The sequence below is a fragment of the Salmo salar genome, chromosome ssa12 (genome assembly GCF_905237065.1).
Source record: "Salmo salar chromosome ssa12, Ssal_v3.1, whole genome shotgun sequence".
Lineage (NCBI taxonomy): Eukaryota > Metazoa > Chordata > Actinopteri > Salmoniformes > Salmonidae > Salmo > Salmo salar.
Genome location: NC_059453.1, coordinates 24,595,861 through 24,623,462, shown reverse-complemented (window position 1 = coordinate 24,623,462; position 27,602 = coordinate 24,595,861). Strand labels below are relative to the sequence as shown.

The window sequence follows — 27,602 nt, the reverse complement described above, 5'->3', positions numbered from 1 at the left end:
ATACCTGTATTAACACCCTGAATGCGTCCATACATAGATGGATAAAGATGGGTGGAGACAAGCACAAAGACAGGTGAAACAGATCAGGGCGTGACAGTCATCTTTTAGAAGTAGACTCACCTTATATACAGTAGCTTCACCAGGCTACAGTTCGCTGAGGTAACTGACACACTGTTTTTTGGGTTGGAGTTGTAACATTTATGCAATTTTCTTCTAACAGTCACATAATATTTACACTCTTTCAGTAGACGCTGCCCCCAAATCAAGCTTTATTTCTACAGCACATTTCAGACATGGAATGCAACACAATGTGGTTCACAGAAAAAAAATGAATAAAAACAATGAAAATAAAAACAGAAATATTTACTACACAGCAAACATAGGAGGATAAAAGAGGTGTGTTTTAAGAGCTCTTTTAAATGTGTCCACAGTTTCGGCCCCTCTCAGGTTCTCTGGCAGGCTATTCCAGAGGCTGGGGGCATAATAACTAAAGGCTGTCTCTCCATTCCTCTTGGTCCTAGACTTTGGGATAGTTAAAAGGACAGTGCCAGAGGACCTGAGGGACCTACTGGGTACATAACTTAAAATCATTTCTGGCATGTATTGGGGTGCACAATCGTGGATTGATTTAAAAACCAATAGAATGATTTTAAAATGAATTCTAAAACTCACAGGCAGCAATTGCAGAGACCTTAAAACCTGTGTAAAGAATGCTCTCCGTCTGGTCTTGGTCAGTACCCGTGCTGCAGCATTCTGGATGTTTTGCAGTTGACCAATGGCTTTCTTGCATAGACCAGACTATCAAGGAACAAGGCAACACCCAAATGCAGACACAGGAGGCAGATGGTTGGAGTCTTACAATGTTTATTAATCCAAAGGGGTAGTCAAGAGAATGGTCGTGGACAGGCAAAAGGTCAAAACCAGATCAGAGTCCAGGAGGTACAGAGTGGCAGGCAGGCTCGTGGTCAAGGCAGGCAGAATGGTCAGGCAGGCAGGTACAAAGTCCAGAAACAGGCAAGGGTCAAAACCGGGAGGACTAGAAAAAGGAGAATGCAAAAAGCAGGAGAACGGGAAAACCGCTGGTTGACTTGGAAACATACAAGACGAACTGGCACAGAGAGACAGGAAACACAGGGATAAATACACTGGGGAAAATAAGCGACACCTGGAGGGGGTGGAGACAATCACAAGGACAGATGAAACAGATCAGGGCGTGACACAGACAGGAGAGCTACACAGTAAACAAGCCTGCTTGTAATAAAAAGCATGGATGAGCGTCTCTATCAGCCTGAGATAGAAACGGACGCACGTTGGCAATGTTCCTCGGGTGGTGAAAAGCTATTTTGGTCACATTCCTATTGTGTGATTCCAAATTGATTTCAGAATCTAAAATAACACCTAGGTTTTTTACCTAGTGTTTCATCTTTATTGCCCGTAAATGAAAATGTGCGGCCAGATTCTTTCACTCTGCTTTGGCTCCAACAATAAGTACCTCGGTCATGTCTTGATTTAGCTGGAGGAAGTTGTGAGCCATCTAAGAGTTTAAATCACTAATACAGTCTAATTTATCCGTGGAGCTAAAATTCTCTGGTGACGCAGAAATGTAAAGTTGTGTATCGTCTGCGTAGCAGTGAAATCAATGCTGTGCTTTCTGCCAAGGGGTAACATATATAAACTGAACAGTACTGGACCCAAAATCAAACCATGTGAAATCTCACATGTGATATGTATTTTCTCTGAGTTAAATAGGTTAAATAGGTCCTAAACCAATTTAGAACTGGACTGGAGAGGCCCAACCTACCTCTCCAGTCTGTCCAGAAGGACATAATGGACAACAGTGTTGTGCAACTGGGTCCTGGACTTCCTGACGGGCCGCCCCCAGGTGGTGAGGGTAGGTAACAACATCTCCACCCCGCTGATCCTCAACACTGGGTCCCCACAAGGGTGCGTTCTCAGCCCTCTCCTGTACTCCCTGTTCACCCACGACTGCGTGGCCATGCACGCATCCAACTCAATCATCAAGTTTGCAGACGACCCTATAGTGGTAGGCCTGATTACCAACAACGACGAGACGGCCTACAGGGAGGAGGTGAGGGCCCTCGGAGTGTGGTGTCAGGAAATAACCTCTCACTCAATGTCAACAAAACAAAAGAGATGATCTTGGACTTCAGGAAACAGCAGAGGGAGCAGCCCCCTATCCACATCGACGGGACAGTAGTGGAGAGGGTGGAGAGTTTTAAGTTTCTCGGCATAAACATCACGGACAAACTGAAATGGTCCACCCATACAGACAGCGTGGTGAAGAAGGCGCAGCAGCGCCTCTTCAACCTCAGGAGGCTGAAGAAATTCGGCTTGTCACCAAAAACACTCACAAACCTTTACAGATGCACAATCGAGAGCATCCTGTCGGGCTGTATCACCGCCTGGTACGGCAGCTGCTCCGCCCATAACCGGAAGGCTCTCCAGAGGGTAGTGAGGTCTGCACAACTCATCACCGGGTGCAAACTACCTGCCCTCCAGGACACCTACACCACCCGATGTCACAGGAAGGCCAAAAAGATCATCAAGGACAGCAACCACCCGAGCCACTGCCTGTTCACCCCGCTAACATCCAGAAGGCGAGGTCAGTACAGGTGCATCAAAGCTGGAACCGAGAGACTGAAAAACAGCTTCTATCCCAAGGCCATCAGACTGTTAAACAGCCATCACTAACATTGAGTGGCTGCTGCCAACATACTGACTCAACTCAAGCCACTTTAATAATGGGAAAATTGATGTAATCAATTTATCACTTGCCACTTTATATTATTTATATTAGATCATGTTTACATAACCTACATTATTCATCTCATATGTATATACTGTACGCCATACCATCTACTGCATCTTGCCATCTTGATGTAATTAGATGTATCACTAGCCACTTTAAACAATGCCACTTTATATAATGTTTTCATAACCTACATTACTCATTTCATATGTATATACTGTACTCTATACCATCTACTGCATCTTGCCATCCTGATGTAATGTATCACTAGCCACCTTAAAACAATGCCGCTTTATATGTTTTCATACCCTACAATACTCATCTCATATGTATATACTGTGCTCCATACCATCTATTACATCTTGCCTACGCCGTTCGGCCATCACTCATTTATATATTTTTGTGTACATATTCGTATTCATTCCTTTACACTTGTGTGTACAAGGTAGTTGTTGTGGAATTGGTAAATTACTTGTTAGATATTACTGCATGGTCGGAACTAGAAGTACAAGCATTTTGCTACACTTGCATTAACACCTGCTAACCATGTGTATGTGACAAATAAAATTTGATTTGATTTGAATGCAGCACTTAAATCTAAGAGGACAAGGACAGTGAGCTGTTTGACATCTGTGTTGGCTCTTAAGATCATTTACCACTTTAAAACTAAGGCTGTCTCTGTGCAGTGTAGTTTTTCAAAAATACAGTTGGCACTTAAAAAATCAGTTTAGCTGTTTCAAATACCAATTTCTCCAGAATTTTGCTTAAGAATGGAAGGTTGGAGATTGGCAGAAAATTGCTAAGAGCTGAAGAATCTAGATGACCTTTCTTCAGAAGGGGTTTCATAATAGCTTTTTTTAGTGCAATGGGGAAAGTGCCTGTGAACAGGGAGTGATTGACAATAGCTTACACCTCTTCAGATATGCAATTAAAGACTGTTTTTAAGAAGATGGTGGGGATAGCATCGAGAAGGCAGGTAGAAGACTTAAGTTGTGATATCACTGTCAGTGTCAACCAGGAAAAATCCATAGTGCCTTTGCGTGGTAGCCTAGGACACATATCATCAAACTTCTCATGTCTTGCTTGACTGATACCCAGCCTATTGTCGTTTATCTTATCTCTGAGAAATATCGCACTCATCCCATTTAGAAGTGGAGGAAAGTTCACATAGTCAATTGAGAACATTTGCTGAGGTAACATGTCATTTTGTGGGTTGCGTAACGTTGAGGTAACATTCACATTGTAGTCGTTCAGCAGATCCATTTCTATCACCTGCTTCTGTATTGATTGTATTCAACCATTCATTATCCAGTCAATGGACAACATCATGGTCAGTCAGTCTGACCATAACTGAGGTACATTGTATCGAGGTTGTAGGCTACAACTTTTACGTAATGTTCACATAACATTCACAGTCATTCAGCAGCCCCTGTCATTTAGACTAGAGTGCCCAGCAGTTATCCAGCCACTTAGTCAAACAATGACCTCTGTGTTAGTAGTATATAAAAGCCCTGAAATGCCTGGCACAGAGAAGCATGTTGTATAAAATATGATTGGCTAGATCAGATATATAGTTCATGGTGACCTTAGCTATATTTATCGCTATGGCAACCTTGCAGAGAGTACACAGACACACACACACATTGGCGACAGGCATTAAACACAGGATCGGTAATAGCCTTGTAAAATGTAAATTGATTGAATTCATCAAATTTAATGTGGATTAGCGCGTCACCGGCTGCTTATTTGTTGTTTACTAATGAAAAGTAGACTACTCACCTTCATACCAGAACGGCTTCCTGATAGCGTAGTTATGTTAATATAAATAATGACCCTATTTCTAAGGACGTTCTCTAACATCCGCTATGTCTTAGTGAGCACTTTTCTGTTTATTACATTTGAGTCATTTAGCAGACGCTCTTATCCAGAGCAACTTACAGTAGTGAATGCATACATTTCATTTCATGCATATTTTTTTTTGTACTGGCCCCCTGTGGGAATCAAACCCACAACCCTGGCATTGCACACACCATGCTCTACCAACTGAGCCACGGGGGAGTTGAGTGAGTGGATGAGAGTGATCTTTTTTTCTGGTTTTCACACTGTCAAGCAGAACCCTCTGAAATGTCAGTTGATGTCCTCGTATGAGTTCCCTCTGAGCACTCTGAGGTGATAAGTCGGGGTGAATCTGACCTTTTACTCTTGACCTTTGACCTATTGACCTTTGTAACAGTTCCGAAGCGACCCTCGACTGTGAGGCAGTCATGGGCACAGGGAAGCCTCTGAGGCGTTCTAGTCTAAGGAGTTGTGAGTGACAGCAGACCGACACTGGCACGACTTTATCTGAGTCCTCAGCATCGCAAAGGAGTTTCTGTCGGTTGCTTAGCTACAATGACTGTCAGTCTGTCAGTCAGTCAGTCAGGCAGCCAGAGGACAGATAGACGGACATGACAGAGCTAAGCAGTTATAGTTGACTGTTGCGAATGTCTGTCAGGCAGATAAACCATATCTGCAGCACAACTTTAAAACACATCCTTTTCCTTCCATCTGTAAACTCTCTCTCTCTCTACCCAATTTTTACTGGCATTGCTCTCTAACATTGCTCTCTACCTCTCCACAGTGGTCTTAATAGACTTGCTTCCAACAACTCTCCTAAATAAGTGAGGGATAGATGACAGACTGCCACCCTACTAACAGACTACAGTTGTAGCGGTGGTAGTAGTTTCCTATGTAGTCCGGTAGGTCTGTATATCATGTATGACTTTACAAGGTCTCTCCCTCCTACCACCTAGAATTTCTCCCTCTGCCTCCTTTCAACTTGTACCATAAACTGTGGAGGCAGCACATTCTGTCCCTCTTACCTATAATCTCTCTCTCCACGTCCCTCTAACCATACCCCATGCATCACTTTACAAGACGGTCTCTATCTCCTTTCATTCCAATCTCTTCCTCTACCTCCCTCTAACTCTGCATAAGCAGGACAGGCAGGACAGAGGTATCAGTAGTAGCTGCCTTTACTCACAGTATACTTACAGTAGTAGGCTACGTCACCCTCCCACGGTCGTCCACTACTGATCTGGAAACCTAAGACCTGGCAACCCTGCCTCCCCCCCGAGGGCACCCGTGTCAAACACGTAATGCTGTGGTTTATGTCCTCTACTAACACTTTACCTACAGTTCAGTAGTACGTCACCCTCCCTCTGTCCTCCACTGCTGACCTGGCAACCTCACCCCCTCCCCAGCATTACCTCAGCAGCACAACACTTCATCTTGTAGCTTAAGCCCTCTACTCACACATCTTACAGTGGTACTACCATTGCTGACCTGGCAACTCAACCTTAAAAAACCCCCCACCCCATCCCTCTCCCCCTCCACCACACCCCAACAACCTCACTGGCGCCAGAGTCAAACACCTCCCCATAAAACATGACAGGTCAATTTCCATCAGGCAGTGGTGCGGGCAGCCACGTCCAACCAACCGACATCTGGTCTTGATTTAAAAAACATTTTTTTTACTGTGTGTGTGTGTGTGTGTGTGTGTGTGTGTGTGTGTGTGTGTGTGTGTGTGTGTGTGTGTGTGTGTGTGTGTGTGTGTGTGTGTGTGTGTGTGTGCGAAACAGACAAAGGCCCCCCAGGGTTCTGTTGGGTTCTGGGCCTTATTAGTGTCAGTCTTTGTGTATGGAGGTAATGAAAAGCAGGTGTTGAATGAAGCTAGGCCCAGGCCCCGGAGCACTCCCCTGGGACAGCTTGAGATAGAGGACGAGGGTAAGGATGCCAGCTATGTTTGTCAATTAAGATCTATGGAGAGGGAGGAAGGGAGGGGTAATAGGTAGAGCGAGGGAATGAAAACGGGATGCATGCTACAGGATGAGGGGTTTGACTCAGGAACCAGTGATGGTTTCCAGATCTTGAGCAACAGTTGCCACAGGTTTAAAGTGAGGAAGGGTCTTGCCGGGTCTTGAGTTAGGGTTGCCAGATCAAAGGTAAAGAAGAGAGGCTGGATGGTAGCCTAGTAGCCTACTACTTGTGCTCTAAGTGTGAATTTAGGTCACACAAGCCACAAGCTGACTGTGTTTGACTCCAGGGTTGCCAGATCAGCAGTGAAGGACAGGGGTGGCTGGTAGCAGCAGTACTACTGTGCCGTCACTAAGTAAAGTGTGAGTTAAGATCATAAACTAAAACAAGCTGAGGTGTTGGACCAGGGTTTGAAGTGAAGTGTAGAGAAAAGGTCGGAGGTCATCGGATGAACCTGAAGTGGGTCTGAGGTTAATCCCTGTTTGACCGTCTCCCGGTTCTCAGGTGGTCAATATGGTCGTACACTCAATGAACTGTGGATTTGTAGCTGTGTGTTACTGTTTGTCTCCTCTCTCCAGTGACAGTTTGAACCAGAATACAGTCGCTTCAGGAGATTCACTCAAATTCCAATTCAAGATATGAAAAGTATGATTCATTTTCAATGAGAATATTGCATTTCCATTCACTTCCTGAATTGATGGAGTTGAAATAGAATTGAGCCAAAACCATTACTGAAGTCCAATGTTATCTATGCCCATAGTACCTTACCCAGATTTCTCACAAAACTATTTAGAGTCGGGAGGCAGTAGTCTGCAGCCAGAGGGTTAAAGTGACATTTCCTCAGTCAATACGCTTTTGATTTCAGTCTGTGGCCTACAATCAGACCACTGACAATCAATGTGATGTATATGGTGTGATATGCCAGTGAGGAAAACACTTCAAATAGACTGAAATAGAATAGAAAAAAATAGAATAGAATCAATAAGAGTAGAATAGATTATAATGAATTAGCATGAGGGATACTCTTCCAGACCTGCAGAGAATGAACAGCACTGCTGATAGACATTCTAGTTAAGGATGTTGAGGATACTAACATGGAAAGTAGTAGTTTGGTAGAGAAAATAGGGGTCGGAAACATTATTGAGTTGAAGGGTACCAATTTTGCACACTAAATTGAGGTGAATTGAATTGAAGGGAGGCAGGGCAATATCCTTTAGTTGTTGTTGCAGACATTGTGAAACACACACACATGCACACAACCACACACACACACACACACACACACACACACAAATACACACAACCACAAACACAACCACAAACACACACACAACCACAAGGAAAATATCATTTTGGTTGAGAAAATACAGGTCAGTTGAATTACAAAATTGAATTACGGAAGTGCATCACAGGCTGGCAAGATCCACTTATGGCTCAGGCAGTGTGAAAACACACATACACACACACACATACACACAACCAAACACACAACCACACACACACACATATACACACAAACACAAGGAAAATATCATTTTGGTTGAGAAAATAGAGGTCAGTTGAATTACAAAATTGAATTACGGAAGTGTATCACAGGCTGGCAAGATCCACTTATGGCTCAGGCAGTGTGAAAACACATACACACACATACACACACGCATACACACAGACACACAAGGAAAATCTAGTTTTGATAGAGAGAATAGAGGTCAGTTAAATAACAAAATGTAATTACCAAAGTCCATCACTTTACAAAACTCACTTTACAAAGTACAAAATGCACGCACGCACGCACGCACACACACACACACACACACACACACACACACACACACACACACACACACACACACACACACACACACACACACACACACACACACACACACACACACACACACACACACCACACCACACCACACCACACCACTAATTTCTCTGTGGAGGTTGAGTCTATTTATAATGTATAGACTCATTTCTCAGTCGGCCTAATATTGAGTGGAGTGTTCCAGTCAGCCCATTGATCTGTGGTCTGGTGTTAATCACTGGGTGTAAAGATGATCGTATCCTCAAGCCTTCACCATCCCTCCTCATCATCCCTCCTCATCATCCCTCATCCTCCCTCCTCATCATCCCTCATCCTCATCATCCCTCCTCATCATCATCTCTCCTCATCGTCATCTTTCTTCCTCATCATCATCCCTCATCATCCCTCCTCATCATCATTCCTCATCATCCCTCATCATCTTCCCTCCTCATCATCCCTCCTCATCATCATTCCTCATCATCCCTCATCATCTTCCCTCCTCACGTTTCTACAAGCGCCTTAGATTAATCTCTTACTCTCTTTTTATCCTCTTTCTCTCTGTCCTCCTTCACTCTCTGTCCGTCCATCTCGCTATATATAGTCCTCTCTCTGAGTACAGTATACCAAACATTAAGAACACCTAAGATTAGAAACAGCCTGAATTTGTCAGGGCATGGACTCTACAAGGTGTCGAAAGCGTTCCATTAGGATGCTGGCTCATGTTGACTCCAATGCTTCCCACATTTGTGTCAAGTTGGCTGGATGTCCTTTGGGTGGTGAACCATTCTTGATACACATGGGAAACTGTGGAGCGTGAAAAACCCATCAGCGTTGCAGTTCTTGACACAAACCGGTGTCCCTGGCACCTAATTGCATACCCCGTTCAAAGGCACTTCAAGCTTTTGTCTTGCCCATTCACCCTCTGCATGGCACGCAAACACAATCCCTGTCTCAATTGTCTCAAGGCTTAAAAATGATTATTTAACCCGTCTCCTCCCCTTCATCTACACTAATTGAAGTGGATTTAACAAATGACATCAATAAGGGATCATAGCTTTGACCTGGATTAGCCTGGTCAGTCTGTTTTGTATAGTCAGTTTATATCATCATGCTCTCTCTCTGCCTGTATTCTCCATCTCTCTCTATTTCTCTCTCCCTCTCTTTCTCTCAGTATCTAAGTTATTCATCTCTCACCTCTCTCTCTTCCCTCCAGCAATAGTCTTACCCGCATTAAATAGAGTTAGGGCTTTTCATCTTCCCATCTCTCTTTCTCTGTCTGTCTGTCTGTCTGTCTGTCTGTCTGTCTGTCTGTCTGTCTGTCTGTCTGTCTGTCTGTCTGTCTGTCTGTCTGTCTGTCTGTCTGTCTGTCTGTCTGTCTGTCTGTCTGTCTGTCTGTCTGTCTGTCTAAGTCTCTATTTCTCCTGCTCTCTCTCTCTCTCTCTCTCTCTCTCTCTCTCTATGTCTCTCTCTCTATGTCTCTCTCTCCATGTCTCTGTCTGTGTTGTTATAGATTGATCCCCAGCCCCCCAGAGGGTTAGTCAAGGTGTTCACTCTTCACTCAACATATACACTGCTGCCTCAGTCGGCCTGTCTATCGATCACACAGGAAGCTGCAAACCAACACTCACATTACACATCAGCTGAGACTATCTTACGTAGACTTACTGGAAATCCTATATAAGCCTATACACATAGAAAGTCTACATAAAGCCTTATGAGACATACTGGAAATCACATAATGCACTACTGTAGACATGATAGATAATGGCTGTACTAATGTTTGAAGCTGCACACCAATGCTGACATTACAGATGAAGTGAGACTAGTATACAGATGTAGGATCTTAATTTGAACCAGTTTGCTACAGCATTATTCCTAAGGGAAAATCAAGTCTGAAAATGTCAGTGGAAAGCTTTTTTAAACCTGGGTGATCAAATTAAGATCCCACATCTGTACACACCGGAAATCACTAGTCTATACAGTAGACATAATCCATGATGGTTGTATAAATGGTGTGGGATACATATTATATCACAACTACAATTTCCCATGACATTACAGTGTAGAGACGAATTCACATTCAGCCTATTTTTCTGTTCTTCATTTGCCTCAGTTAATGTTGTATGCAAAGTATGCATGAAATACATTATACGGTTGGACATTTCAGATCTAGTGAATTAATTACACACTCCCTTTTCTCTCCTTCCCCCCTCCGTCCCTTCCTCCATCCCTCTCTCAGATCGGCACAGAGTGGGATGCCAAAGAGCGCATGTTCCGTAACTTCGGTGGTCTGATGGGTCCCATGGACGAGACAGTCGGGATGCAGCGGTGGTCCAAGGGCCCAAACGTGACCGTCACCGTGGTGTGGATTGACCCCACCAACGTCATCGCTGCCACCTACGATATCCTGATCGACGCCAGCGCAGAGTACACCCACTACAGACCTCCCCTGAATCAGCCTCTCAGGCCTGGGGTGTGGACCATACGGGTGTTGCATCACTGGAGCCCCGTGGCCGAGACGAGGTTTCTGATTAGTCCGCTGGCTTATATGAAGCATCAGCCTATAAGACAAGGTAAGAGTACAGCCACAAACACACACACACACCACTGGCTTATAACAAGCACTAGCCTGTACGGCAAGGTAAGAGATAGGCCTATACAGTGAGGGGAAAAAGTATTTGATCCCCTGCTGATTTTGTACGTTTGCCCACTGACAAAGAAATGATCAGTCTACAATTTTAATGGTAGGTTTATTTGAACAGTGAGAGAGAATAACAACAAAAAATCCAGAAAAAACGCATGTCAAAAATGTTATAAAATGATTTGCATTTTAATGAGGGAAATAGGTATTCGACCCCTCTGCAAAACATGACTTAGTACTTGGTGGCAAAACCCTTGTTGGCAATCACAGAGGTCAGACGTTTCTTGTAGTTGGCCACCAGGTTTGCACACATCTCAGGAGGGATTTTGTCCCACTCCTCTTTGCAGATCTTCTCCAAGTCATTAAGGTTTCGAGGCTGACGTTTGGCAACTCGAACCTTCAGCTCCCTCCACAGATTTTCTATGGGATTAAGGTCTGGAGACTGGCTAGGCCACTCCAGGACCTTAATGTGCTTCTTCTTGAGCCACTCCTTTGTTGCCTTGGCCGTGTGTTTTGGGTCATTGTCATGCTGGAATACCCATCCACGACCCATTTTCAATGCCCTGGCTGAGGGAAGGAGGTTCTCACCCAAGATTTGACGGTACATGGCCCCGTCCATCGTCCCTTTGATGCGGTGAAGTTGTCCTGTCCCCTTAGCAGAAAAACACCCCCAAAGCATAATGTTTCCACCTCCATGTTTGACGGTGGGGATGGTGTTCTTGGGGTCATAGGCAGCATTCCTCCTCCTCCAAACATGGCGAGTTGAGTTGATGCCAAAGAGCTCCATTTTGGTCTCATCTGACCACAACACTTTCAACCAGTTGTCCTCTGAATCATTCAGATGTTCATTGGCAAACTTCAGACGGGCATGTATATGTGCTTTCTTGAGCAGGGGGACCTTGCGGGCGCTGCAGGATTTCAGTCCTTCACGGCGTAGTGTGTTACCAATTGTTTTCTTGGTGACTATGGTCCCAGCTGCCTTGAGATCATTGACAAGATCCTCCCGTGTAGTTCTGGGCTGATTCCTCACCGCTCTCATGATCATTGCAAATCCACGAGGTGAGGTCTTGCATGGAGCCCCAGGCCAAGGGAGATTGACAGTTCTTTTGTGTTTCTTCCATTTGCAAATAATCGCACCAACTGTTGTCATCTTCTCACCAAGCTGCTTGTAGCCCATTCCAGCCTTGTGTAGGTCTTGTCCCTGACATCCTTGGAGAGCTCTTTGGTCTTGGCCATAGTGGAGAGTTTGGAATCTGATTGATTGATTGCTTCTGTGGACAGGTGTCTTTTATACAGGTAACAAACTGAGATTAGGAGCACTCCCTTTAAGAGTGTGCTCCTAATCTCAGCTCGTTACCTGTATAAAAGACACCTGGGAGCCAGAAATCTTTCTGATTGAGAGGGGGTCAAATACTTATTTCCCTCATTAAAATGCAAATCATTTTATAACATTTCTGACATGCATTTTTCGGGATTGTTTTGTTGTTATTCTGTCTCTCACTGTTCAAATAAACCTATCATTAAAATTATAGACTGATCATTTCTTTGTCAGTGGGCAAACGTACAAAATCAGCAGGGGATCAAATACTTTTTTCCCTTACTGTATATAGTTCAGGTCTACAAGTCACATGAGTGTCAGTCTGTGATGTATGTGATATAATTGATGCAGTATGTCTTGTCATGTTATAGGCCTATCATGGATACACACACAAACACAAAAGCACATTTCCCATGAGGCCCTGCTGTGTTTACGATGCTCTTTCTAATCAACCCTCTGAGCCGTTGGAAGCCCCAGTTGTTTGTCACCAAGTCAACCGTAATCACCCTCAGTGTTTCTCATACATACTAAACAGTATGTTAAACACCTCCATATCACGCCGAGGAACACAATTACACAATTAAATCAATCTGCCTGTGTTAACTATAAGGGACCAGGACCCCTATTGTTTTAGCTAGAGTAATCAGCTGCTGTGAAAGTCACCCGAGAGTTGAAATGCTAACCTCAGTGTGGTGGCATATTCACAGCCCGACCTGTTTTATAATCGCACTGAAGACCATTTTTAATTATGAACAGAGTCAACAAATACAAGTTATCAGGCTTTGCCCTGACACGCTGTGGGGTTTGGGGCCATGTGTGAGAGTGAGGAGAGAGGAATCTAAAATATTCATCAAATGTTCATGAGTGTTTTTGTTTGTTTGATAGATCGCTTGTTTGCTTTTCTCTCAGTTGTAAATCCCGGTTGATGTGAACAGAAAATTGATTAACTCCACTTCCCCTCAAACTCCAAACTCTGTACCAGCACATGCTAGCAAATGCTAAATTCACTCCCAAAGACTTTAGCATTGGAGCTGAGGGTAAATGGACTGCCTTTCTCCACTATTTATGGAAGATAATCATGAAACCTACTGTTATGCTCTCTGAGGTTATACTGTTGCTGAAATGTTTTATTACCCAAGTGAGGCGACACTGAGCTCTACTTTAGATTGTTTTACACTAAACTTTTTGGGTCAGCTTGAGTGGTTAAAATAGCCCAGTTGGCCCATAGTGCAAACAGTAGTCCTAAACTAGATCCACTGCAGCATAGAAACTATGGAAACCTGTGAGCTTCAGTATCAAACAGCCTTATATGAACTACAGTACAGTAGTTATCCATTGAGACAGTACTTAGGATAAAACCTTTATGGGCTAGTTTCCCAGACACAGATTAAGTCTGGTCCTGGACAAAGAAGCACTTTCAATTGAGAATCCTTTTTAGTGTCTGGGAAAGCAGCCTTACAGCTCCTGCTCCTGTATGATGGGGTTAGATGTCCTTAGATCCCATAGTCCTGAAGGTCGTGGTGGCACAGTAATCCTGCAGCCTTGGCCTCCTCTCCACCCTCCACTCCACCTGCTCTAACAGCCTCTAGCCTTGCCATACAGATTTACAACCCTGAATATCTCCAGATCTTTCTATTACACGTAGCCTTTATGGTGTGTTTTTTGTTGTTGCCCTGGCTTAGCGCTGGCACCCTGGGCCCTCACACACACACACACACACACACACTGGCACCACACACACACCGCTGCCACAGTAAAGGCGGTAGTTGGCACCGGGCAGTGGCAAGCTTGGCAGAACAACCGGGTGTCTGACTGCATCTCTGTCGCTAGCCCGTGAACTCGCTAGCGGCTAATGGCAGGGTGCGAACCCGGCACTGGCAGAGAGAGAGAGGAGAGGAGAGATGGGCTAGCGTACAATAGCCAGGCTGAGGAGGGACGGCAAGCGCCCCGGTGTTAGGAGCACTGAGGAATGTACAGCTTTACCTTCAGGGTGGAGGAGTTTTAGGGATGAGGTAATGGTCTCGTCTCGCCTCTGCCCCCTAGCTTCCAATGGCTTTATAAAAAGACACGAGGAACAGTCGTTGTTTTACCAATTTGTGGCTTAGGCAATTATTTTATCTTTTGAGGGTATGAAGGGGCTTATAAATGTATGGCGTATGAGAAGATAGTCCTGTCTGCCCCCTAGCTTCCAATGGCTTCATAAAGAGACACTAAGTGCAGTCATTGAGACACTTGGTGCAGTCTCCCACTCTGTGGCTTAGGCTTACCCTAGAGAAATCAATAGCATGTAATTAACCAGTAACACAACGTTTGGTCTCATCAAATTAGTTCACAGTTCCATTCCACCCTTTAGGGCAACACAATCAAGTCAAAGTGGTTCTACTGATTTTCCTACTTAGATTCCCCATTGATGACTCTGTCTGTTTACCTGCTCATTTATGAACACTATCTCCAGGACAGTCTCACCATAAATCATGAACAATCCATTTATGAACACTATCTCCAGGACAGTCTCACCATAAAACATGAACAATCCATTTATGAACACTATCTCCAGGACAGTCTCACCATAAAACATGAACAATCCATTTATGAACACTATCTCCAGGACAGTCTCACCATAAAACATGAACAATCCATTTATGAACACTATCTCCAGGACAGTCTCACCATAAAACATTAACAATCCATTTATGAACACTATCTCCAGGACAGTCTCACCATAAATCATGAACAATCCATTTATGAACACTATCTCCAGGACAGTCTCACCATAAAACATGAACAATCCATTTATGAACACTATCTCCAGGACAGTCTCACCATAAAACATTAACAATCCATTTTGTCCCCCTCTTTCTCTTGCTTCATCTCTCTCTTCATCTCTCTCTCGCTCTCCCGCTCACCCCCCCCAGAGGACACGCTGAAGCTCCACAACGGACCAGCCAAGAACAGTTATATGGAGCAGAGCTTCCATGGCCTCAACCCCGTGCTCAACATCCCTGTACACCTGGGCCAGGTGGAGCAGGCTAAGCGCAACGCCGCCCTGACTGGCCCCGCCTTGGAGCACTGGGTAGACGGCCTGGTGGGTGCGATGTGGGAGGCTGGGGACGTGTGTTCCACCTCCATGACAGGGGGACCTGGAACATCCTGCCCCGTCATGCAGACCTGCGCCAAGACCCCCTGGAGCTCGCTCAGCCCCGACCCCAAGTCCCAGCTGGTCCCGCCGCACGCCGACGGGCGCATCAGGTAGCAGTGGCGCCTCCGGCTGGACGGGAGGCCACACTGCAGGTCTTAAGTTTAAATAATTTATTTTTTAAATCTCTTTTCTTTTTTTTTCTTCTTTTTTTCAGTCGACGTAATGGATCAGATAAGAAGAGAAAAAACGGAAGTTGTGTTTTTTTAAGGTTGGTTGGAGGTTGTAGGAACGTTGAAGAGGAAGAGAATGTCTGGGGAAGGTTTTGTGGTGTCGTGCAAGTTTCAGACTCCTGAAGTGTTCCTCTTTGGGGTTTTTGCCGGCTTTGCCGTTTTCTGTTTCCCAATGTATTTATTTTCATCTCATCGCTGAGTTTACTGTGATTTATGCTGTGTCCGACGTAGAGACAAATGTTGCTTTGCCAAGCACCTAGTAAGGCCGCCTAGTCTGCTGCTAAATGAAAGAGCGATTGTGAAGTCAGTCAGAAGTCAGTGTTCGGGTGGAACAGGATAGTCGACACTGGTAGTGGACCAAGTTCTGGGCCCGTATTCACAAAGCGTCTCAGAGCAGGAGTGCTGATGTAGAATCAGTTTTATCTTTTAAATCATAATGAATATGATTATATAGACAGGGCGGGACCTGATCCTAGATCAGCACTTCTACTCTGAGGTGCTTTGTGAATACGAGGCCTGCTTCTCAAGGTTGGTTTGGCCTACATGTAGGGAGATAGACTGAACCGCAACCTCGGAGGGTGTCGCGAAGATGTATCTTTAAAAAAAAAAGCAAAATTCCTTGCCTCAATCTTTGCGTATGACTGACAAAGTTACTATGGCACAGCACTACATATTGACTTTCAGTGCCTGAACAGGAAAAAGGTGTGTGGGTGTGACTGGACTATGGAGTGGCATTAGTGCCAGTAGAAGTTGAATTCAATTCATGAATGATTGAAACTAGATTCAGTTTCTATTGGCACTAATATCACTCCGTACTGGACAGCCTGAAACTTGAAATGAAAGTATATCAGCTGTGCTTTCGCAAGAAAACAGAAATTCTGAAGCTTATTTTTTCATTTCCTTTTCTAAGAATTTTTGTTAATTTGTTTTTAACGACAGTTTATGTTGCAAGTATGAAACAGAATATGTCTCAAAGTTATTGTCGAGTGAATGGAGTTGTCCACAAGTTGCTATTTATTTATAAGTTTATATAAATACAGAATATTTTTAGTCAATGACTAAATGACTACAACGCTGCTTTGGCAGCTCGATAAATATTTTTTTGTAAAGAGAAACTGCCTTTATTTACAAAGGCCAATGCCCCAATGAACCTGAATACCTTTTTGGGCGCAACGAACCTAATGCCCGCCTGTGTGTCCGTGTTGTCCGGTCTGAATAGCTCTTCCTGTCTTGGTTCTTTCGTTGACTGTTTGCCAAGTCTTCATCACACGGGGAAGCACCCAGGACTGAAAGGTCACAGAAAGGTCACAGAAGGGTCAGCTTCCTCCTGACAACCTCCCCAAACAGAGAAGTAAACAAAAAAAAAGACAGAAACACTCCAAAAACTCTCCAAAATGTGTGTTGAAGTCATGTCGTGGTGATGTTACATTTCCTACTCGGTTCCGTGTCAGTACCAGGATGTTAGTGATTGATGATGCTGTTCATGCTGTGGCAAAAATGGAAACAAATAGTGAATATATCTTGTATCTTGATCAAGGAACTGTTGGATTGGGCCCAGGCAACTTTGGTTTTCACCTGTTCTACTACATGCTGAGTACTTTTGCTGCCATCAAGACTATCTCTCAGTTTACCACAGTTCAAACATAGCCTATAGCACAGTGCCCCCTTCTCCAACCACAATGAAGGGTAACTACGATCTGCCGTTTCGTTTGTTTGGCTTCAACTCAATTCTCCTCACAACCTAATTTGGTCCCAATTTAGAATCCAATCTGTGATTGTCAACATGATTTGGCAGTCAAACGTGCTAAGTGAATGTTTTCACCAGGGCTCATCAACGATCATTAGTGAGTTAATCAATGGCCCAAGTTCACCTTGGACCTTGTTGGATGTATCGATCCTAATAAGTGTCAGTCCTGTCAGTCAAACTTGAACTGTTGTGTGTTGTTGCCATGGTTACAAAGAAGGGCAATTTTGCCTATGTAGGGCTCGCCAGCTTCTAGTGCTAAATCACAGAAGTGAGTTACCTCTGGTTCTTTCAGCCTTTCCTATGGGGAAAGAATAGGGTTTTGGGATAAACACTGAAAATAAGGTCTGTGGTAAACACAGGTTTAGGAGATCTTATACGTTTTGTTCTATGAGATAATATTAGTCAGTTATTATGACCTTTATGAATTATGAAGACTTTATGTCCTTTTTTAAAATTACATAAATGCATCAATGTTCACATAGTGACGTTAGCTGATGAAGATTATCTCCTAGATCAAAACGTGTAAGATCTACAAAGCCTGTGTTTACCACAGACCTTATTTTCAGTGTTTATCTAAAAACCCTACAAAAATGCCATTCATTTTCCCATAGGCTTTGTCCAACAAACCATGGCGGATTTAGTGCCTACAAAAAGACGCCATTACTATTTCTCTGTATTAGCTAGCTAGCTAATAACATAACAGCTAGATACAGATATGACCCTGACTTCCTTTTACTGGCAATGCCATTGTCACATTGAAACGAATACTTAAATTGACGAATACTTTGCCCATTGTTCAAAAGTTCAATTATCATTCTCGAGAAGTGAATTGAAATATGTTACTCGATTTAAAAGTCCTATTTTGTTACAAAAATGAAGAAAATGTACATAAATATTTTGTATTGAAACTCATGTTTCAAACTCATTCTATGTAAATACTGATGCAGTGTGGAAAGATTATGAAGTGGAATTATAGTAAAAGAAGAACAGATAGCTAGTGTTACTTGTTGCTAGTTGGGCACAGAGGGATTTTAGGTACATAACCTGTTTCAATGTTTTGGACAGATCTAAGAAGTAAGGACTAACTCAGAATTGGGTAAAGCTTTTAATATTATTCTTTGCCTTTCAGAGAATATCATGACAGATTGTTGTTCTCTCTGCTGGAATGTATTGTTGAGCAACTGTTGCACAAACTTCTCTGAACTCAACGTTTCCCGAAGTTTCTGGGGAAACGTCAAAGTTTCCTAAAGATTCAGGGGGAAACTCTGTGCCTTAGCTATCTATCTATACTCCTGCCTGGGGGACTCTTAAAACCTTCTGTCCATCTATGAACATTCAATTGTTATGGTCGTTTTTACTTTCCACAAAAAGTGAAAGAAGAGCACCAAGAGTTAGTCGATGTGATTTGATGAATCTGTAACACCAAAAAAGATGTCCGCTGTTGTAAATACCATGCCTTCTTGTCTTTCGCTTTTACATTTTTGTGGATTTTTTTTTTTTGTTGGTACATTTTTCTCTGACTGCTTTTTGAAATAAAAGAGCTCTCTCGAAATCTTGTCTCATTATTGTGTGGATTTTTATGCTTAAACACTTCAAGTTTATGACATGACAGTTGTCACGAAATCCTTGTAACACATGTCCTTCTTAATTATTTATGTACGTTTAAGTAGCCATAATTTCATTTTACTATGGAAACAAAGCATAAATTACACCATAATTAAAGTGATAGCATGGTCAAACAGTTAAGTCATTCCCACAGTTGTTTAATGATCACCTTAGCTTCACCCTCTAAGTATTTGTTTAATGACTTGAAGTTGCTTCCACATGTTTTCCATGACTTAACTGAAGAATCAACCTGCCATCATCAGCTGTTGAGCACCAGAAACACATACACTATGCATATGGCAATTCTTCTGTTTTCAGCCTATTGACAGAGAGTGGAGAGAGTTCAGGCCTTAAAAAATACTGTACCATATGTCTCAGAGGCAGGCTACCGTGTGTAGATATAAAACAAACCACTTCAAACACAATATGCAGTAGCAAGAGATTAGGCTTCCCCTTGCCTTGCAGAGATAATACATCTAGAAAACGGGACCTCACCAATAGTCAAACAATCCTCTTTGCATGTGCTGTGCGGAGCGATGAATGATGCCACCATCGTTTGTGGAGGTCTGACCAGAGAGAACCACTTGGGGATTCTGTGATCGTCTTCCCATCCTTCGTCATCAGAACAGAATAGGGGTTCTGTGTGATCCTCTCGGGCCTCTATCATCACACACACAATCATCCCACACATCCTCCCGGGCCTCTATCATCACACACGATCACAGGGTGTACTGAGCCTCTGACAGGCCCAGATCAAAGGGACACTACGGACCATAAGATCTCACGACGAACCCATGAGGCTCCGAACATGCCGGGTAATTAGTCCAGGGTGACTGGAAGGAGAGTGTGTGTCTGTGTCTGTGTCTGTGTGTGCTTAGTGAGTGTGGTATCACATCTGTGAGGAGTGTGTCTGTGTGCGTGCGTGCATGTGTGTATACAGTACGTGCGTACGCCCATGTGTCACATCTGTGAGGAGTGTGTGTTTTAGGGGGGGGGGGATCCCATCTGTGTGAAGAGTTTCTAACAATGTACATGAGCCACATCTTGCAGATTAGTTTTATTCACTATCTCTGACATGAAACAAACCCTTAGGTCTCATCCAACACATGTAAAATGTGACAGTGAGACAACAACAACGGTATTACTGTCTCTCCTGAGGCACATTAATGTGACATCAAACGTTTAAAAGGTGTTCTAATAAAGTTTAGAGATCAAAACAGAATGTTAACAGCATCACACATGAAACAACTGAGGAGCTAATGACACGAGCAGTGTATCCCTCCAGGTGTTGGGCTTAGCACATAAACATGCTATTTTTCCAGCTTTTGTGCTTAAAGTTACCGTTTGCTGATGTTTACTGTTATTGTGGGTCAAAATCGAATGAATATGTTTGAAGATGTTTTCATCTTTAACATGGCATTTGTCATAGGAGCAGGGGTTAAAGTAAGGCGGTATGGTCCGGTATGGTGTCCAGGCAAAACAAGGTGTGACTTTGTCTCAAATATAGGGAGTGAAAGGTTACAATTTACCCCACCACCCGGGTCAGCTATAACATGGCTTGGGGTGAAATGTAACAGTTTAAAAATCATGCTTAAATCATGACATGCAACAAGATACTCAAAGCCTTTATTGAGAACATGAGAACAACATTGCCATGTTTAACATTTTGTGTGGCAGAAATAATAAAGTCATAACACAAATCATAAAATGTATATTATTATTACTCTCCATTAACTGTCCCTTCTCAACTGACAACATCTGACCACAACTGAAGGTTTGTTGTGTGTGTGTGTGTGTGTGTGTGTGTGTGTGTGTGTGTGTGTGCGTGCGTGCGTGCGTGCGTGCGTGCGTGCGTGCGTGCGTTTGAGAGAGATAGAACGGTGGTGTGTGTGAATGTTGGACATGTTCACTCAATCAGAGTCACAGTTGTGACAGTGGTATGGTAGTCCCTTAATTTGCATTCCCAGCACTGCCGCCAGACCGCATTAGGCTTGTTACAACTAACCCAGACCCTTGCAGCCATTAGCTAGCTTCAATTTGAGCTACATATTAAAACTTTAGAATTGCTAACTTACATCAAATATATCTACACAAACTGGTTATAACCCTGAAATAAGTTTGGTGAATCTAACTACAAGACAGGTGATGCCATCCCAAAACAAAAATTACTTTCTTATCTCAAAATCGTATTTTTGTCAATAATATCTGTAGAGTTTATCACAGGGTCTTGTTTCTTCACATGAGGTTTGAGGACTAAAATGCGCATGTACACAGCAAGTCAAATGATGTTAGCTTGTTCCTGATTGGAGATATGGAGAGTGTTATTGTCAAGACTTCCGCCGAAGTCGGTCCCTCTCCTTGTTCAGGCGGCGTTCGGCGGTCGAAGTCACTGACCTTCTAGCCATCGTCCATCCACTTTTCATTTTCCATTGGTTTTGTCTTGTCTTCCATCACACCTGGTTCCAATTCCATCAATTACATGTTGTGTATTTAACCCTCTGTTCCCCCCCATGTCCATAATTGTTTGTTGTCAGTGCTTGTGCATGTTATGTTCTGGTGTGCGTCAGGTTATGTACCCATTTATTTCATTGTTCTGTATCCGGTGGGTTTTGATGATTAAACTGAGCCGTTGGAAACACAGTTTTGCTCTCCTGCGTCTGACTTCTCTGCCGACAGTACGCATCCCTAACAGAATTACAGACCACTACGATGGAGTCAGCAGGAGCAGGTAGCCCGGTATTAGGGGTGGAGGAGCGCATCCGGGAGCACGCAGCAATGCTCCAACATCTTGGCACCGCCATGGACCGCGTTGTCCAGACAATGGACCGCTGGGAGAAACAGGGAGTTCTTCCAGCGCCTCCACCAGCACAACCGGGGTCTCCACTGAGCGCCCCTCTTCATCCTGGTTCCAGTGAGATTCGTCTCTCCCTGTTCCAGAAATACGATGGGAATCCTGCGAACTGCCAGGGGTTCCTTCTCCAACTGGACCAATACCTGGCCACCATCCACCCGACTCCGTCGGGTCGTGAGAGGGTGTCTTCCCTCGTCTCGTGCCTCACCGGGAAAGCCCTGGAGTGGGCCAATGCCGTATGGAGAGAGGGAAATGCGGTGTTGGACCAGTTTGAGGAGTTCACCCGCCGTTTCCGGGCAGTCTTCGACCATCCGCCTGAGGGTCGAGCGGTGGGTGAGCGCCTCTTCCATCTGAGGCAGGAGACAAGGAGCGCCCGGGAGTTTGCCCTGGAGTTTAGAACCCTGCCTGTCGGCGCGGGATGGAACGACAGGGCCCTGATCGACCATTACCGCTGCAGTCTGCTCGAGGACGTCCATTGGGAGTTGGCCTGCAGAGACACCACCCTTACGTTTTACCAGTGGACAACCTGCTGGCTACCTGTGGACGTTCAGATCAGGGTCTGGTGGTTCCATCCCCCCGCACCCCCTCTTCGATACCTATGGAGCATGGAAGGGGCGGTGCACAGGGAGACCGGAGAGGGTTCCAGCTCGTGCACCATCTGTGGCCGCAGACGCAGATGTCACACTGCCGGTCGTTGCCGGGTTGTTTCCTCTGGGGATCGAGGTAACAGGCAGGGCGCTCTGGCGTCACCCCAGGTGAGCCGGCACCATTCTCACCCAGAGTCCTCTGTTGCTCATATGTTTGTCTATGTTACCTTTTCTGAGTTTTCCCCGCATTCCCAGCATAAGGCACTCGTCGATTCAGGCGCGGCTGGGAACTTTATAGATAGAGCGTTTCGCCTATAGTTTAGGGATTCCCATGGCTGTGCCCTTCCCCGTTCATGCCTTAGATAGTCAACCATTAGGGTCAGGTTTGATCAGGGAGGCCACCGCTCCTCTGGGCATAGTGATGCAGGGGGGGCACAAGGAGAGAATTAGTCTCTACTTTATTGACTCTCCTGCGTTTCCCGTGGTGCTAGGCCTACCCTGGTTAGTTTGTCATGACCCCACTGTTTCTTGGCCACAGAGGGCTCTCGTGGGGTAGACGCGGGAGTGCTCGGGGAGGTGTTTAGGGGTTTCCGTTGGTGCTACTATGGTGGAGAGTCCAGACCAGGTCTCCACCATGCGCATTCCCCCTGAATATGCCGATTTGGCTCTCGCCTTCTCTAAAAAGAAGGTGACTCAATTACCACCCCATCGACGGGGCGATTGTGCGATAAATCTCCTGGTAGATGCTGCACTTCCCAGGAGTCACGTGTATCCCCTCTCACAGGTGGAGACGGAGGCTATGGAAACATATGTCTCCGAATCCCTGCGTCAGGGGTACATTCGGTCCTCCACTTCACCCGTCTCCTCGAGTATCTTTTTTGTGAAGAAGAAGGAGGGAGGTCTATGCCCATGAATTGATTATCGGGGTCTGAATCAGATCACTGTGAGGTATAGCTACCCGTTACCCGCTACCACTCATAGCCACAGCAATTGAGTCAATGCAGGGGGCGCGCTTCTTCACCAAACTAGATCTCAGGAGCGCTTACAAGCTGGTGCGTATCCGAGAGGGAGACGAGTGGAAGACGGCTTTCAGTACCACCTCAGGGCACTATGAGTATCTCATCATGCCGTACGGGTTGATGAATGCGCCATCAGTCTTCCAAGCCTTTGTAGACAAGATTTTCCGGGACCTGCACGGGCAGGGTGTAGTGTTGTATATTGATGACATTCTGATATACTCCGCTACACGCGCCGAGCATGTGTCCCTGGTGCCCAGGGTGCTTGGTCGCCTGTTGGAGCATGACCTGTATGTCAAGGCTGAGAAATTCTTGTTTTTCCAGCAATCCGTCTCCTTCCTAGGATATCACATTTCCACCGCAGGGGTGGAGATGGAGAGTGACCGCATTTCAGCCGTGCATAATTGGCCGACTTCCACCACGGTAAAGGAGGTGCAACAATCGTCATTCTAATGGAATCCAGAGAGAACAAAACCCTGTCCTCAAACATTTACATTGTGTATTTAGTCTTCATAATCATCCTTCAATTTTGTCTTTTTTATATTTATTTATTGCTTTTTTCCTTTTTGTGTGTATTTTGTTCATTTTCATTGTTTTGTGTAAACTTAGGGTTTGCCAACTACTACCGGAGGTTTATCCAAGGTTTTGGTCAGGTAGCGGCTCCCATTACCTCACTGCTGAAGGGGGGCCCGGTGCGTTTGGAGTGGTCGGTTGAGGCGGACAGGTCTTTTAGTCACCTGAGGGCTCTGTTTACCTCGGCTCCCGTGCTGGCCCATCCGGATCCCTCTTTGGCGTTCCTAGTGGAGGTGGACGCGTCCGAGGCTGGGATAGGAGCGGTGTTCTCTCAGCGCTCGGGTACACCACCGAAGCTAAACTATGACGTGGGGGACCGGGAGCTGTTGGCTGTCATCAAGGCCTTGAAGACATGGAGACACTGGCTTGAGGGGGCTAGACACCCTTTTCTCATCTGGACTGACCACCGCAATCTGGAGTACATCCGGGCAGTGAGGAGACTGAACCCTCGCCAGGCAAGGTGGGCCATGTTTTTCACCCGTTTTGTGTTTACCCTGTCCTACAGACCAGGCTCCCAGAACGTGAAGGCAGACGCATTGTCCCGGCTGTGTGACACAGAGGAGCGGCCCATGGATCCCATTCCCATACTCCCCGCCTCCTGCCTGGTGGCGCCGGTAGTGTGGGAGCTGGACACGGACATTGAGCAGGCGTTACGTGCAGAGCCCGCTCCCGTCCAGTGTCCCGCTGGGCATCTGTACATCCCGTCTGCTGTTCGTGACCGGTTGATCTATTGGGCCCACACATCACCGTCCTCTGGTCATCCTGGGATCGGTCAGACAGTGCGCTATTTGAGCGGGAGTTACTGGTGGCCTACCTTGGCTAAGGATGTGAGGGTTTATGTTTCCTACTGCTCGGTGTGCGTCCCGTGTAAGGCTCCTAGGCACCTGCCCAGAGGTAAGTTACACCCCTTACCCGTTCCACAGCGGCCTTGGTCGCACCTGTCGGTGGATTTTCTAACTGATCTTCCACTCTCACAGGGTAACACCGCGATCCTGGTCGTTGTGGATCGTTTCTCTAAGTCCTGTCGTCTCCTTCCTCTGCCCGGTCTCCCTACGGCCCTACAGACTGCGGAAGCCCTGTTTACACATGTCTTCCGGCACTACGGGGTGCCTGAGGATATAGTGTCTGATCGGGGTCCCCAGTTCACGTCTAGGGTCTGGAAGGCATTCATGGAATCAGCCTTACTTCAGGTTTTCACCCCGAGAGTAATGGGCAGGTGGAGAGAGTGAACCAGGATGTGGGTAGGTTTCTGAGGTCCTATTGCCAGGACCGGCCGGGGGAGTGGGCGGCGTACGTGCCCTGGGCCGAGATGGCACAGAATTCGCTCTGCCACTCCTCCACTAACCGCTCTCCCTTCCAGTGCGTACTGGGGTACCAGCCGGTTCTGGCACCTTGGCATCAGGGTCAGACCGAGGTTCCTGCGGTGGACGACTGGTTCAGGCGCACAGAGGAGACCCTTCAGCAGGCCATGACGCGCCAAAAGAAGAATGCAGATCGCCACCGCAGTGAAACCCCGGTGTTTGCACCAGGGGACCGGGTCTGGCTCTCGACCCGAAACCTGCCCCTCCAATCCGAAATTTATTTTTGATACTGTCGCAAAGCTAATTAAAAACAGCATTCCCCAAGAGAGGATGGCTTTCACTTCAGCAGTAATAAATTCATTAACTTCTTTGAGGAAAAGATCATAATCATTACAAAGCAAATTATGGACTCCTCTTTAAATCTGCGTATTCCTCCAAAGCTCAGTTGTCCTGAGTCTGCACAACTCGGATCAAGGAAGACACTCAAATGTTTTAGTACTAAATCTCTTGATACAATGATGAAAATAAGCATGGCCTCTAAACCTTCAAGCTGCATACTGGACCCTATTCCGACTAAACTACTGAAAGAGCTGCTTCCTGAGCTTGGCCCTCCTATGTTGAACATAATAAACGGCTCTCTATCCACCAGATGTGTACCAAACTCACTAAAAGTGGCAGTAATAAAGCCTCTCTTGAAAAAGCCAAACCTTGACACAGAAAATATAAAAAACTATCGGCCAATATCAAATCTCCCATTCCTCTCAAAAAATTTGAAAAAGCTGTTGCGCAGCAACTCACTGCTTTCCTGAAGACAAACAATGTATACGAAATGCTTCAGTCTGGTTTTAGACCCCATCACAGGACTGAGACTGCACATGTGAAGGTGGTAAACGGAATTTTAATGGCGTCAGACCGAGGCTCTGCATTTGTCCTCGTGCTCCTAGACCTTAGTGCTGCTTTTGATACCATCGATCACCACATTCTTTTGGAGAGATTGGAAACCCAAATTGGTCTACATGGACAAGTTCTGGCCTGGTTTAGATCTTATCTGTCGGAAAGATATCAGTTTGTCTCTGTGAATGGTTTGTCCTCTGACAAATCAACTGTAAATTTCGGTGTTCCTCAAGGTTCCATTTTAGGACCACTATTGTTTTCACTATATATTTTACCTCTTGGGGATGTCATTCGAAAACATAATGTTAACTTTCACTGCTATGCGGATGACACACAGCTGTACATTTCAATGAAACATGGTGAAGCCCCAAAATTGCCCTCGCTGGAAGCCTGTGTTTCAGACATAAGGAAGTGGATGGCTGCAAACTTTCTACTTTTAAACTCAGACAAAACAGAGATGCTTGTCCTAGGTCCCAAGAAACAAAGAGATCTTCTGTTGAATCTGGCAATTAATCTTGATGGTTGTACAGTCGTCTCAAATAAAACTGTGAAGGACCTCGGCGTTACTCTGGACCCTGATCTCTCTTTTGACGAACATATCAAGATTGTTTCAAGGACAGCTTTTTTCCATCTGCGTAACATTGCAAAGATCAGAAATTCTCTGTCCAAAATTGATGCAGAAAAATTAATCCATGCTTTTGTTACTTCAAGGTTAGACTACTGCAATGCTCTACTTTCCGGCTACCCGGATCAAACACTAAATAAACTTCAGTTAGTGCTAAATACAGCTGCTAGAATCCTGACTAGAACCAATTTTTTTTATCATATTACTCCAGTGCTAGCCTCCCTACACTGGCTTCCTGTTAAGGCAAGGGCTGATTTCAAGGTTTTACTGCTAATCTACAAAGCATTACATGGGCTTGCTCCTACCTATCTTTCCGATTTGGTCCTGCCGTACATACCTACACGTATGCTATGGTCACAAGACGCAGGCCTCCTAATTGTCCCTAGAATTTCTAAGCAAACAGCTGGATGCAGGGCTTTCTCCTTTAGAGCTCCATTTTTATGGAATGGTCTGCCTACCCATGTGAGAGACGTAGACTCGGTCTCAACCTTTAAGTCTTTATTGAAGACTCATCTCTTCAGTGGGTCCTATGATTGAGTGTAGTCTGGCCCAGGAGTGTGAAGGTGAATGGAAAGGCTCTGGAGCAACGAACCGCCCTTGCTGTCTCTGCCTGACCGGTTCCCCTCTCTCCACTGGGATTCTCTGTCTCTAACCCTATTACAGGGGCCGAGTCACTGGCTTACTGGTGCTCTTCCATGCCGTC

General features: G+C 45.2%; 1 protein-coding gene across 1 annotated transcript in view; it reads left to right on the top strand.

The window, feature by feature from the left end:
- The window catches only part of LOC106564594 (xylosyltransferase 1), a 128,461-nt gene extending 109,462 nt beyond the window's left edge, over window positions 1-18,999 (top strand). Inside the window, exons 10-11 of the mRNA XM_045691150.1 lie at window positions 10,612-10,945; window positions 15,247-18,999. Coding sequence (XP_045547106.1) covers window positions 10,612-10,945; window positions 15,247-15,584 — 672 coding nt within the window. The 3' untranslated portion in view covers window positions 15,585-18,999. The remainder of the gene's footprint in view (window positions 1-10,611; window positions 10,946-15,246) is intronic.
- The last annotated feature ends 8,603 nt before the right edge of the window (window positions 19,000-27,602 follow it).